Genomic DNA, 13240 nt, shown 5'->3' on the forward strand with positions numbered 1-13240 from the left:
TGTTACCAGTTCAACTATTAATGCAATCACTATGTTACCAGTTCAACTATTAATGCAATCATTATGTTACCAGTTCAACTATTAATGCAATCACTATGTTACCAATTCAACTATTAATGCAAGCGCTATGTTACCAGTTCCATTATTGATACAATCACTATGTTACCTGATCAACTATTCATGCAATCACTATGTTACCAATTCAACTATTAATGCAATCACTATGTTATCAGTTCAATCAGTATGTTACCAATACAACTATTAATGCAATCACTATGTTACCAATTCAACTAGTCATACAATCAGTTACTTTTTCCGATTCAACTATGAATGCAATCAGTATATTTTCGATAACAATATTATCGGTGAAGCTGAATGTAATGAAGGTACACTACACATCAAAAGTTTAGACTCACTAATGTGAATGTAGCCACTTACTTTAGCCAATTGTTCTGAACCAGATTTTGCAAAATATCCCATACTGTTTAAAGGTACTGTTTACACATGAACTGATGTATTGTACAACAAATCCGTAACGTTGAAAAGATTATTGTCCTGAGTTCAATGAATGATGAAACTCAGTAAAAATTGACAAATTCATTACAAACTTTTACACCAAAACGCAGCTGTTCACATGCACGATATTTGCACATGCTCTTCAGCAATTTGATGCATGATCCGCGTGCAATTCATCTGCATACAGTTCGCAGTTGGTTCCCCCAAGGTAGTGGAGAAATTCTCCTTCGATGTAACCATATATATATATATATATATATATATATACATAACACATAGTGAGTGCTTTAAGTGAGTCTATAATTTTGATGGATAGTATATTATCGATTAAAGTTTTAGTGCTCTATTTCACTACTTCATGGATCAATACTACGACCTTCCAGCTAAAGAATGGCATAAACGATTTTACCATTAATATGTTTATATTAAAGTTTCTGTCATTCGGGCGTTACAAAGCTGAGGAATGAATCAATATTGCCGCAGTTTTAGTTTAACTTACAATCTCTAGAACTGTGATCGTCACGTTTAAAGAACACTGCTCAACTGTGTGACAAAGGGTTGTCCTAATGCGTTATGCCCAGTACAGTTCCTGTGTAGTTACCTGATTGGGTCAGTGGGTGTTTTCAATGTGCTCCTTCTGTGTTTGCTGACATGCTCCCAGTGGAAAGTCAACAACTTCCATCTGAACACCCCTAAACGCTTGGTGTTATTGAAAATACCAGTTCCGAAATCTTGGGAACTGATCACATCAATCATAGGTATCGTTACAGTCCTCGGATTCTCCCGAATGCGACTTAGTAGTGGTTCCAACCAACCTAGAAAATAGACGGCACACTACGATACTGTATCAAATTCAAATGAATAGAGGTTTGTGGAAAGCGTTTTATGTCCATTTTGTCTGTTACCATGGCATTGTGCGTGAACGGCCTGTCTAAATCTAGTCGTGCATGTTTGTAAAATAATCGGTTCGGAAATCATTGTCACATTCTCTGAATAAGATGACGAGATATAGTAAAAAAAAACATAAAACGTTAAAGCCAGAGAATACTGAGTCACTATCGTCTTACGAAACAGATTCAGTTGTGTGTTTGTGACAAGCTACGTATGACCCTTATATAACCTGATCACAGAAATCACTGATGCTTGGATAGGATATTTTCGACTCATGTGTTCATTGTCTTGTGCCATTCCAGTTTGATTGGTTGAGGCTTAAGTATGCACTTCTTTGGTCTTACAGCACAAGCTGATCATACCGTCATTTTATGTAAATCACTGTTGATAGTGTCGATAAAGGGAATACTTCTTCTTGCGAACAGATACAGTACAGGACTATCGGTTAGGTATTGATCAATTGAACAGCTGCTGCTGTGTGGAGCTCTATGGTTTGAGGGGAACACGCTGTATTCTTTGTGTGGATACAATTGGCCCGTAAATTGGCAAATGTTTAGTCGTTATTTAGAATTGAATCGGCTGCCTTTTATATTCAAATGTCCTCCAGCTGGTGTTGCGTTCTCGTCTTGGTTGGTGGGTGTTTTGAACCATCACGTTCTTCCTCCGTTAGGCTGCCATTATGGCGTGGACCATATATATAATATTTTCCTCAAAGTCAAATTTGTCTTTTGTCAAGTTAGATATAGATATAGATATACTCTTCAAAAAGGAGAAACTTGACATAGGACAAAATTCAATTTTAGGAAAAATTATATATATGGTCCACGCCATAAGTTATTATTTGACACAAACCAGTCCATGCTGAATCCCAGCATGTTGGGGAATGGTTGCCGACGACAAAACGTTTGAAAAAAGAAACGATTAATAAAAGCGTAACGTTACACTCATGTCTTTAGTGAATCGCTAAAACGCACCCTACAAGAAATACTCGAGCATCATGGAATTGTTAATCACCCTGAGCTGAAGCCTATGACTGTAGGCTTTAAAAAGCTACATCAATGATACCCCTAATGCATTGCATTAAAGCACTGTAGACGACGACAAGAGAATGAAAAGACTGACAGAAGCTCAACGACACAACGCCATCGGCCGTTTACAAGGACGGGCATCACAGCATGATGTGGCAAAGCACTTCAGCATGTCCAGACAGACAACCTCAAACCTATGGACCTGATACAAAAATACGCCAGGATCGCCTCATCCGGTTGAGACATTTTCGTTCAAACACCACGGCCGCATCATCCACAATCCAAATCCCTGGACTGCGCCGAATCTCCGACCAGACAGTGCGCAATTGACTATGGAAAGCCAGACTTTTTTGTCAGAAGACCAGTTCAACGTCACGTCGTTCCCTACATCAACGTCAACAGTTGATCTTTGGAGCATGACAATGCACGACCTCACGTTGCAGGTCTTCCTCCAGCAACGTTCAGTTGTTACCTTGGCCTTCTCGATCACCGGATTTGTCCCCCCATTCAACACCATGGGATTCTCTTGATCGACGCTTGCGCCAGCGTAATCCGCCACCTCAGACACTACAAGAACTGCACACAGCACTTCAGCAAGAGTATCAAAACATTCCTCAAGACAGCATTCGGCATCTCCTTTCTTCTATGGGTCACCGCTGCCGAGCTGTTATCCATGCTTATGGCGGTCACACCAGATACTGACATTTTACTCTCATAAAGTGGCTTTAATAGCCCTCTGTGATATTACCAAACACTTTCTGGATAATCATGTTTTGGAAATTTGTAAAGTGATGATTTTACTGTAACTGAGCAATAATGTCATCTTTGAATCAGTTATATGCACTCAATAAACTCCAAAACACCATGTCAAGTTTCTTTTTTTAAGAGTATTTGTCAGCATGAGCATCCACAAACCCACAGGTTACAACATTACCGTTCTGCAGAAGGTGGGGAGTGTCCAAGGAACTACTAAGAAAATAGTCAAGGTTTCTTGTGCACTTGTAAGGGGATCAAATAGAAGAGTTCAAAGTACTGGAAAGGTTGCATTAGAGGGCAGCTGGTATGGCTTTAGGAACAATTTTTCTGTCTGCATAAACATATTTTGCTGAATATGTTCTTGGTGCTAAAACTGCAATGCTGTCAAAAGACAATAGACCTACCTGGGAAGCATTCGATGTGGGAGTCGAGAAACACTAGTGTCGGACCAGTGGCCAGTTCATATCCGACCAACCTCGCTCTTATTAGACCTTGATGCTTCTTCATCCGGACAAGTTTGGTTTTCCCAAGTTTTGACATGTACTTTTTTAAAGGGTTCTTCAGGTGTTCTGAGGGACAGCGGGAATTTCAAATTAAATAAACGTATCGTTAGTACTAACAGCTTTTAAGCCCTTCCACATCTGATTTCATTTACATCCCGTTTCGTAACAGCGGACAGAACTGATACAGTGAAACTGTTATGATCTGTAGCGATATGTATGATCATTTATCTTTAAATATAATCCACTGACAACGCGAACGAGCTATAAACAGGTTTGGTGATTGCTCTAGTACCTTGAGTTGAGGCATCGTCAACGAGAATTATCTCCCTTATGAGATGTCCTGGTGAGCGGTCAAGGACACTGTGGACAGATCTGAGGAGAGTGGACCAAGCCTCGTTATGGAAACAGATGATGACACTAGCTGGAGGTAGGTCGGCCGGATACACACGTGACTTGCATCTGTGAAAACAAGCCTATTTCAAATACGTAATATTATGAAAGGAACGGTTGTAATCCGAAAACATACGCATAGCAAAACATGACACACCTTTTGAGCTACAATAAATAACATCAAGAATACTCATTAAGCATGTTTAGAACACATACTAATATGATGTGCCTCCACACTACAACGGCGTAAAACGGCAAAAGGTGGTGACGTGTTGTATTACAGAACTTAACTGACGACACAAAGTTGTCATTAAAAAACATCTAGAATGTCCAATATGCAAATTCCAAATACCATTAAGGCTTGATTTTGTATTCAAACTGAATGCGAGTATAATCTCTACTATCCGCATTGAAATTCTACTTTCTACATAATCTCCAATAAACAAGGGCCGTTAGGTAGCCTAATGGTTAGTGCGTCCGCTCGTCATGACGATGACCCGGGTGCGATTCCCCATATGATTACAATGTGAGAATCTCATTTCTGGTGCCCCCGTGATGTTGCTGGAATTGCTAAAAGAGGCGTAAAACCACACTCACGCATCCCCATCCTATTAACAATTCCCTCTACCCAAATTGCCCCGGTGCCACCATGTAATGCGTCTCTATTCGTTGTGTAATTACACGTTGTATACATACTCATCCAGCCTACGGTCTGGCAGACGCCGATGCACAGAGATCCGGTCGCTCACCATCTGGTCGAATCTGTTCCTCCTCACCCCTTCTCTCCACTGCAGCATCTCTTCATTCTTGGGCGGGTACCTGAACGCAACACCCCACTCTCCTACAAACCAATGTCGCAGTATGTAAGTTTGGGTAGTAGTAAATATATTGCCTGTATCTACCCATGAAGATCCGGGTTAGAATTGGTCTTCACCAACCCATGCTTGTTGTAGAAGGCGACTAACGGGATCAGGTGGTCAGGCCCAGCACACCAACCAACCAACCAACCTACCTAGCTGTATCACAACAATAAAGCAAAATTACATTTTATTTTGTTTTTATTAATGAGCAGGTGAGCGAGCTGGATGTAGTCTCAGGTTGACCAGTATTTCGGCTTTAGATCGGCCTGTCAACTTAATAAGGTAGGAAAGCAGAAATGAAATGCGTCTGACGTTGGTGAAACCCACGAGTAAAGGTATATGGTGATGACTGAAACTGGGAAGTAGTCATGGATAATTGGATCCCCGCGTTCCCAGGGGGAGCAACTCTGCACAGCGAAACAGAAATAAAGACATCAACCATACACTCACTTTAATATTGAAATGTCATCATATTTCAAAGCTTAAACACTTTCACTCTGGTTTGTTGTCGTCGGATACGCTCAAAGGAAACTCCAATATTTCGAATTATTGATACATCACTGCCTTATGGTGATGTTTATGTAATAATGAGTTTGTTTTGTGCATATCACTGCACAAGTGTTTTCTTACAGGTATGTTAGATGTTATGCACATATGCACTCCCTTGTTGTAAAGTGAGAACACCCCACTGAATAAACAGAATACGCGTTTATCCTGATAAACAGCTATGGATGTGTAATCACTAAACAAAACAAATAAATCAACGGAGAAATTATAAACCAACCAATATTCTTAAATATTTGTAGAAAGCGGAAATGTTAAAAGGAGGATAGCCATTATGAATATTTTACCCATAACGACAGGTACTTGAATATTTGTTGTAAATGTAAGCGTTAAAATGAGGATAGCCGTTATGAATATTTTACCCATAGTGATAGGTACTTGAATAATCGTTGTAAATGTAAGCGTTAAAATGAGAATAGCCATTATGAACATTTCACCCATAGCGATTCATAGATACTTGAATACTTTGTGGTAAATGTAAGCGTCAAGACGAGGATAGCCGTTATGAACATTTCTACCAGGCTGCTTGTTGTTTTACAGCTGTAAATATGTTGCCCCCTTCCCCTGTCTTACCTGGACCATCCTCCGGACTGTACTCCACAAACGGTGGATATGTTTCATTACTGTCCTCTCCTCCGTACTCCTCCACGTAATACTCCACTTTGTACGTGTTCTGTGTCTGTTGTCCACGTTGCTCCGCCGCCTTCTCCGGGTATAAATCCTTCTGAATATGTGTTACACCTGAGGTTATCTCATTCTGGTGAATATCGCCAGTTTGCCGGAGTAGATGGCTACTATGATAGTTCCTTTTAACACCATCCCTATGAACCATTTTCCCGTGAAAATATGACGTCTTGTCCAGTCCAGTTTTCAAAAACATTCCTGCTGCATATAAACACACCAACAAAATAATAGCAAAATCATTTTAGGTGACAGTGGACGTAGCCGCATCGTGGTGTACTGTAATGATGAAGTGGTAACCGATGTAGACGTTCACGACATTGAACCACTGAAGCAAAAAAATATATATCTCGGTAATTTTCCAACAGCACAGAAAAACGATCCTGGTGAATGCAGGATCAACGTGGAAGGATTGTACTACAACAGATTGTGAAGAAATGGAAGGCAGATGTCAGCATTTATTGCACAGGTAACTCGCTCAAGCACTATACCAATTATTGATTCTTTACATGAACTTACCTTCTGTCACCTTGGATCTCATATATAACGATTACGATGCAAATTCGTTTGATCAGACCTGTTCCGATCACTGAAAACAATTTAAATTGGTATAGTAGGTTGAAGAACTTAAACACTGTGTGTCTAATGAAGCAAACTCACTTACGGCAGTTCAACGAACAATAACGTCCCTCGCTATGAGCGGGTGGGGACATCGAGGAAAACGCTGATGTCGTCTAGACCGATTTCATGTATTCGGAGGTTCCGTCTCTGAGGCATACCAGAAACCTATGAGCACAATTTCGCGACAGCCATGTCACAACAATAACACGACACTAAAGAACAGTATTTCCTCAATTTAAACATGCTAGGAACTTATGATATGATACGTATAACGTATAATTCGAGGCCCCATATGTCCAACGTTTGAAATGTAGGTGTCATTTTGCCTCCAAATCTGAATTTGTTACACGGGTCATGAAATAAAAGAGGATCTGAACAATTGTGACAGAGATCTGTAAATATGGCCATCTTTTTTAGATACATGTGAAATCATGGTAATTGTTGTTTGAATACCCTTTAAAATATGCTACGGTTTAGATTAAGCCTATGTTTCATACTCTCCTAATTTTCGGTCACAGGTAAATGAATTATTTTCACATTGACAGAAATTAGCATATCAAGTATTCCCAGAAATAATTAAGAAAGTGGTTTCGGCTGATATAAAATAAATGTATATAAACTATAGAAGTTTTACTTTAACGAATATGTTGAGATATGATTCTTTTACAGTCTAAGTGTCTTGTCAGTACTTTATGAGACCTCCTTGCCCTGCAATACACGACTGAATGCGCCTAGGTACACAACCGAACAAAGTTTGTGAAATCGTGTGACACCGTATCCCAATATTCGAATATTTCGTTGTCCCTTTTGGTTTATTCTGTCCTTCATTAGTCCCCACACATTCTCAGTAGCTGAGCCAGTCTGAAACCTGAACATTTTCGTCCGACAACCACTGTTTTGTGTAGCCCGCAGTGTGGTTTGCGTTATCATGCTGGGGATCCAATTATCTTCATACACTTCGGTCCGTTCGAAGCAGGTGGCCATTTAAGATGTCAGCATATCGTTCCCTCGTCAAACTTTCAGTGAACATACACAACGGCGTCACTCCATGTGATGATATTCCACCCCACATGTGAAATTGCGGGCTATGTTTTGGGCGTTTCACGTTTTCTTTTGTCCAATTTTCACACAGTTCGGAAAAAAACCGAAAGAACTTTAATCAGGAAAGAAAACATTATCCCAATCTTGATTTTCGTGAGCCCGACACCATTTTAAAGGTCCGTCTTTTTGTGCATCTTTCATCAATGGTGAGAGAATTCCGCGCCTTTTCACCCACTTAAGACTTTGTAATTCTTGTGATGTGTAAGGGTTTCATTACATACCTGAGGACTTCCTCAATTAATCATCTCATTTCTGATATTCTCAACGCTTTTCAATTTTCCCCTACTCACAATCTGACCAAGTCGTCGGCGATCCGTAGTACTGAACTTCGTTGGCCTCCGTGCCCCTGTCTAGTGCTCAATCCCAACTCAATACCGCCCCACATTTAGACAGTTATGTGTTTTACCCCACTTTGTTTTTGGTTTGTCTAATGAAAACTAATTATTGTAGTAATAATATGAACATTATAAAACTGTTCAAATTTTCACTCTTGATATCCAGAATGATACACCTGTTTTAAGGCATGAGAGCATTTGACACTTTACATATATACAAATGTTTCCGCACCTAATTAAACTGTCCATAATTCCAACCCCAGTAAATTTCAGCACCTATTACAGTTGATAGGAATGGTTTGGAAGTACTCTAAGATCAAGCATTTACTTGGTCATTGACTTTGGAATAAATACTTGGACATTAAAGCCTGTCTTAAAATCCAGTCATAGCATGCATGGAAAAAGGTGCTTGTTCATACGGAATATACGCCGAGCATATGTTTCAAGGGTGTAACTTCATATAAAATAAAATAAGTTACGAAATATCAGAAAACATACGCAAATTCGACCATAGCGTGTATTTCCTACTACATTTGCGTTTGTTGCAATGATGTAAAATCCGGCCTTTGGAACCGTGTAGAGCAATTCAGTGATTTAATGACAAACATGACAACCTCACATTCAGTAAACTTTTACACTCCAAATCATCATGCCAAACGTGTCCGCCTCGCCTTCAGTAAACCATTGTAGTTCAACTCATCATGACAAACGTGTCCGCCTCGCCTTCGGTAAACCATTGTAGTTGATCATATCAAACGTGTCAGATTCCCCTTCAGTAAACCATTGAAGTTCAATTGATCATATCAAACGTGACAGCCTCACAGTAAGTCATTGCAGTTGCTGATTAAAAGCACCGCAGTCGGGGGGCGCGGGGGGCGAGCTGTCTAAGGCGCCAGGCGCCAGGCGAGCTTCGAGGTGTCGGGATCGATCCCACCTGTGACCGGGTGTGATAAAACCTTGGAGTCAACTTTGTGTGCAGACTCTTTCAGTGTTGTCACAACCCCTAGTGTACAGTACACAACCCTGTGCACTTAAACGAACCCACGAATCCGTTGGTAGATGACCAGATGGTGGCCACCTGAATACGTGCAAACACCTAGTTGCGGGTACAACAACGTGCAGTAAACTTGGACAAAGTGCTGTGACTTTGTGTCCCAGTCGACACAGCTGTGAATGGGTACCTCGTTAGAATGTGAAAACCACATAACTCGGTGCGCCTAGTAGGCAGCAATGGTTGTATGATCCCCAGGGAGTTGAGATTGAAAATACAATGTGCCGTTGTGATGGACATCCAATGATCGAGGGAAAACAAAGCGCCTTTGAGCAGTTGTACTGGATATCGGCGCTATACAAATGTTTGTATGTATGTAATTACAGTATATAGTGCTGCACCTCTGGTGCCCAGAAGGAAAGGGATTGCTATATATGTAAATCCTATTGAAAGTGGTAAAGAAGTAAAAAAAAAGAAGCTTTATTAAAGGTCTCAGTTCCAACTGCTTCAGTGACATATCATGTAAAGTCTTAATAACAATATATATGCGTGCGTCCGAGCGTGCGTGCGTGTGTATAACACACGTCACTACGTTAGAATAAGTCGGACTACAACACTAAACTGGTTACTTGTACATATTGTATGTGACATTGGCGCATTTGTCAAAAGGAGCATAATCTATTATATCGCATGCGACACAGTGTTTGTGAACTAAATATTTATATGGGTTATGTTGGTTATACAACAGAGGGGCGTTATATGATCCCAGTAACTGCATAGTCTGAAGGGTTCGTGACATCAATATATGTTGTTCAGTGTTCGATTTCAAACCATATGTTACCACCCTGAGATCGTCTATTTCTTTTTCATCTCATCGATTCTCATTGAAATACGTTTCCCAGACAACGGATCTGATGATACAAACAGAGACCTAAAGTCCTCAGACCCGACACGGGCAAACAGACGCATAAACGGGTCACTGCCAAGCCAGCATGGTGTCACAACAGACAGGAGTCTCGACTCACTCTCCTTGTCAACCATCACCGTCAGTCGAGTCGACCCATCTCCAAGCCCCAGGTATATTTTCGTCATGTGACTTCCGCTCTTTACCTTAAGCTCTAGTTCGGTGTCTGTAACAGCTACAACAACCGTATCAATGTCAAGGCCAGATGATCCCTGTCCGTCTTCAGGACTCGTCAAGTAGAACTTAGGTTGGGCATAGACTGGATGGTAGGGGAAAAGACGTAAATGACCGTCTTGGTAGAAAATCAGTTTCGGTGACATTTGTCCAAAAGATGGAACAGGGACTGAAATGACAATGACTGATACTTCAGTGTCTTTCTCGTCAATTACAACCCACATATTCTTTCCTCGACCAGAAAACCCTTCGATGAGAACAGATGGACGTGATTCTGTAAAATCGGGTGTGTTGCTCAGGGCAAAACTTGGGTGCACTGGGGCGATGATGGATGTTCTGTGTAATGTAGAGACATAAAGTATGTTCGTGTCTCTCGAGGTAACAAGGAACTTGGCCATCTCTTCCTGGCAAACAAACTTGGTGGCTCGGCGAAGAGAAATTACTCCAGAATCACCCTGGAATACGACAGTCTCAGATCGAACAGGAACAGCAGCTGTCGTTGAAACTGAAGACGATGTTGGAGTCATGGTCGTCGCGGTATCAGTGGTGGTAGCGTTGTCAGCTGTGTCTGGTCTGTCTGCAAGATGACATCACACTTCATTAAATTGTGATTAATTATCGTGAATCAGCAATCAATTTTAAAACCATATAACAACGTGTGTTTAGATACAACACTGTGTCAGGTTAAAACAACACTCCAGAGTCCTGCTAAGAAATGTCGGGTGGTTGTGCTCTGCGAAGTGTTAAAGCAGTGAATCTTCAGGTTGTTGATAGCTCAACAGTAAGGATATAATGTATTGTCAATTAGATGACGGTTATGCCACCGAAATTTCACAATTGTAAAGTTGTGCTCCTAACGCTACTAACTACCATACATTATATTACATTGCCTTCGTCAAAATTATGGTACTTCAAAATTCCTTTCGTGGCAGCCATGATTTCAAACGAATCGATGTTGATTCAGGTTTAAAAACACATGTTTTCTCAGACATCAGCTCGTCATGTTACAATCAAGAATTCTCTCGGACAACATAAATATAGTTTCAAATTTCATACTTATGAAACATAGTATGCTATCAATAAAATGAAATGTTTGGCAACTGACAATGGATTAAACTGAGGTGTTCAATTTCCCCGTCACCTGTTCTTCCTCGATTACGTACAGTGCAACTTATTGACCCGTGAATATCCTGATTAGAATTGATCGTTAGCAACCCATACTTGTCGTAAGAGGGGTCTAACGTGATTAGGCGATCAGGCTCGCAAACTTGGTTGATCATTGACATCGAAATCGAGTTGCTTATGATATCAATCACTGGATTGTCTGTTCCGGACTCCGGATTATTTACTGACCGCTGGGATATTACTGAACGCAGCGTTAAAGAACAAGGAACAAACAAACCAACATACGTACTACCGGAGACAAACGTTCCCCGATAAGTTTCGATTGCATGCACATTACGACAGCCCTGCCGTCGCGTGATGTCTTTAAAGAGTGGTCCACGCGACTGTATACCATGCTATCTGTTGTCTAGTAAATGACCGAGAAAGCATTCGACTCTACATGCAAACGAATATTCAAGTAGTTTATGACCTTAACTCACCTTTACGACTGCATAGGTAAGACGCAGTATGCGTTGCCTCTTGTGTCTCTGTCTCCTTGCACAAAATCTCGTCCACTGAGACTTTGTTGCTGAACTCAAGAGTCAGATAGTCAAGCTCCAAACCATATGGGTCTGTGGAAAGAGCTCTTATGATCAGGGTAAATCTTCCATCATCTATTGTCTGTCTTTCCCCGACGGTGCGGCTTTTGTGAAATATGTTCCAATCATAGCCAAAGTTTGTCTCATTGTTTGTGATAATGCTGTCAAGTGTTTTTCCATCTGCTATAATTGAGATGATGTCACTTGGTCCATCATTTGAATAAGTTAGGTGTTTGACAGATACTTCATGTCTCCCAGTAACGCACAAGTCGATGTGTAAACTTTCACCTTCATACAGCAACACGGTCTTCTGATTTGACGCGTTAGAACGAGGTTTTATACGACAACTGGGATACTTCTGAGCAACAGCAAATTCTTCGAACTCAAAAGTTAAGATGTCCGTCCCATCAGTGAGGAACACAAACCATGTCAATACATGAAATATTGTTACCATCCACATCGTGCTGTAATATTGCATGTAATATTATACGGACTTTATAACTGACCCCTTCTCCCCAAGTCATCAGATATCCGTCCTCACTCCTATCATTACTCTTGAGTAACCAATCTAACGGTTTGGATGGTCGAAATTTTCGTCCAATGAATTGAACTGCTGACATGTGTTACAATGTTCAGAAAATAGGTTGTATCCTTGTCTGGTTAACCACGAGCTTGTATTACATCCTACCACCGCATACTCAACATAACATAGCAAGTCCGTATTTCCGCCAATCATTAACTGACTCGACTGTCCGGCTGCCAGTCAAGATTGTAGAAACACTGTATAGAAATGTTGTCGGGACGTTGACGTCTACAGCTCAACAGATATAGAGGACCATCCAGATGATCAACTGGCACATTTTCACAAAAACGTTTAAAAGTGTGTATGTGATATATAGTATGATTCTTTGAGACTACATTACACGTAGAAGCAAATTTCATTAATGCTTTAAAAGCGACTTTGAACCCCATTTCATAACCACAAGGGCTGTGATATGGCGATCACACTACTCAGATTTGGGTTCGATTCTCCATTAGTGTAGAATGTGTGAAGCCCAGTTCTGGTGTCCTCCGCCGTTATACTGCTTGATTATCTCTAAAAGCGGTGACGCTGATGCTCACTCACACACTCAGGAGGGCAAAGAGGGCAAATGTTTTGAAT

General features: G+C 40.8%; 2 protein-coding genes across 3 annotated transcripts in view; both read right to left on the bottom strand.

The window, feature by feature from the left end:
* LOC124260225 (polypeptide N-acetylgalactosaminyltransferase 5-like) overlaps nucleotides 1–6517 on the bottom strand; it is a 142881-nt gene extending 136364 nt beyond the window's left edge. For both annotated transcript variants that reach the window (XM_046694484.1, XM_046694485.1), the window contains exons 1-5: nucleotides 6082–6517; nucleotides 4781–4925; nucleotides 3987–4153; nucleotides 3596–3760; nucleotides 1118–1331 (exon numbers count right to left, since the gene is read on the bottom strand). In XM_046694484.1, the coding sequence (XP_046550440.1) occupies nucleotides 1118–1331; nucleotides 3596–3760; nucleotides 3987–4153; nucleotides 4781–4925; nucleotides 6082–6388 (998 nt within the window). In that variant the 5' untranslated portion in view covers nucleotides 6389–6517. The remainder of the gene's footprint in view (nucleotides 1–1117; nucleotides 1332–3595; nucleotides 3761–3986; nucleotides 4154–4780; nucleotides 4926–6081) is intronic.
* A 3193-nt stretch (nucleotides 6518–9710) lies between these two features.
* Nucleotides 9711–12680, bottom strand: LOC124260241. Its single transcript, XM_046694497.1, has 2 exons — nucleotides 11980–12680; nucleotides 9711–10952 (listed from the first exon to the last, which is right to left on the bottom strand). The coding sequence occupies exons 1-2, from the start codon at nucleotides 12554–12556 to the stop codon at nucleotides 10093–10095; spliced, it is 1437 nt and encodes a 478-aa protein (XP_046550453.1). The 5' UTR covers nucleotides 12557–12680; the 3' UTR covers nucleotides 9711–10092.
* Nucleotides 12681–13240: the final 560 nt, after the last annotated feature.

The sequence above is a fragment of the Haliotis rubra genome, unplaced genomic scaffold (assembly GCF_003918875.1).
Source record: "Haliotis rubra isolate DU_JTF1 unplaced genomic scaffold, ASM391887v1 Scf756, whole genome shotgun sequence".
Taxonomy (NCBI): domain Eukaryota; kingdom Metazoa; phylum Mollusca; class Gastropoda; order Lepetellida; family Haliotidae; genus Haliotis; species Haliotis rubra.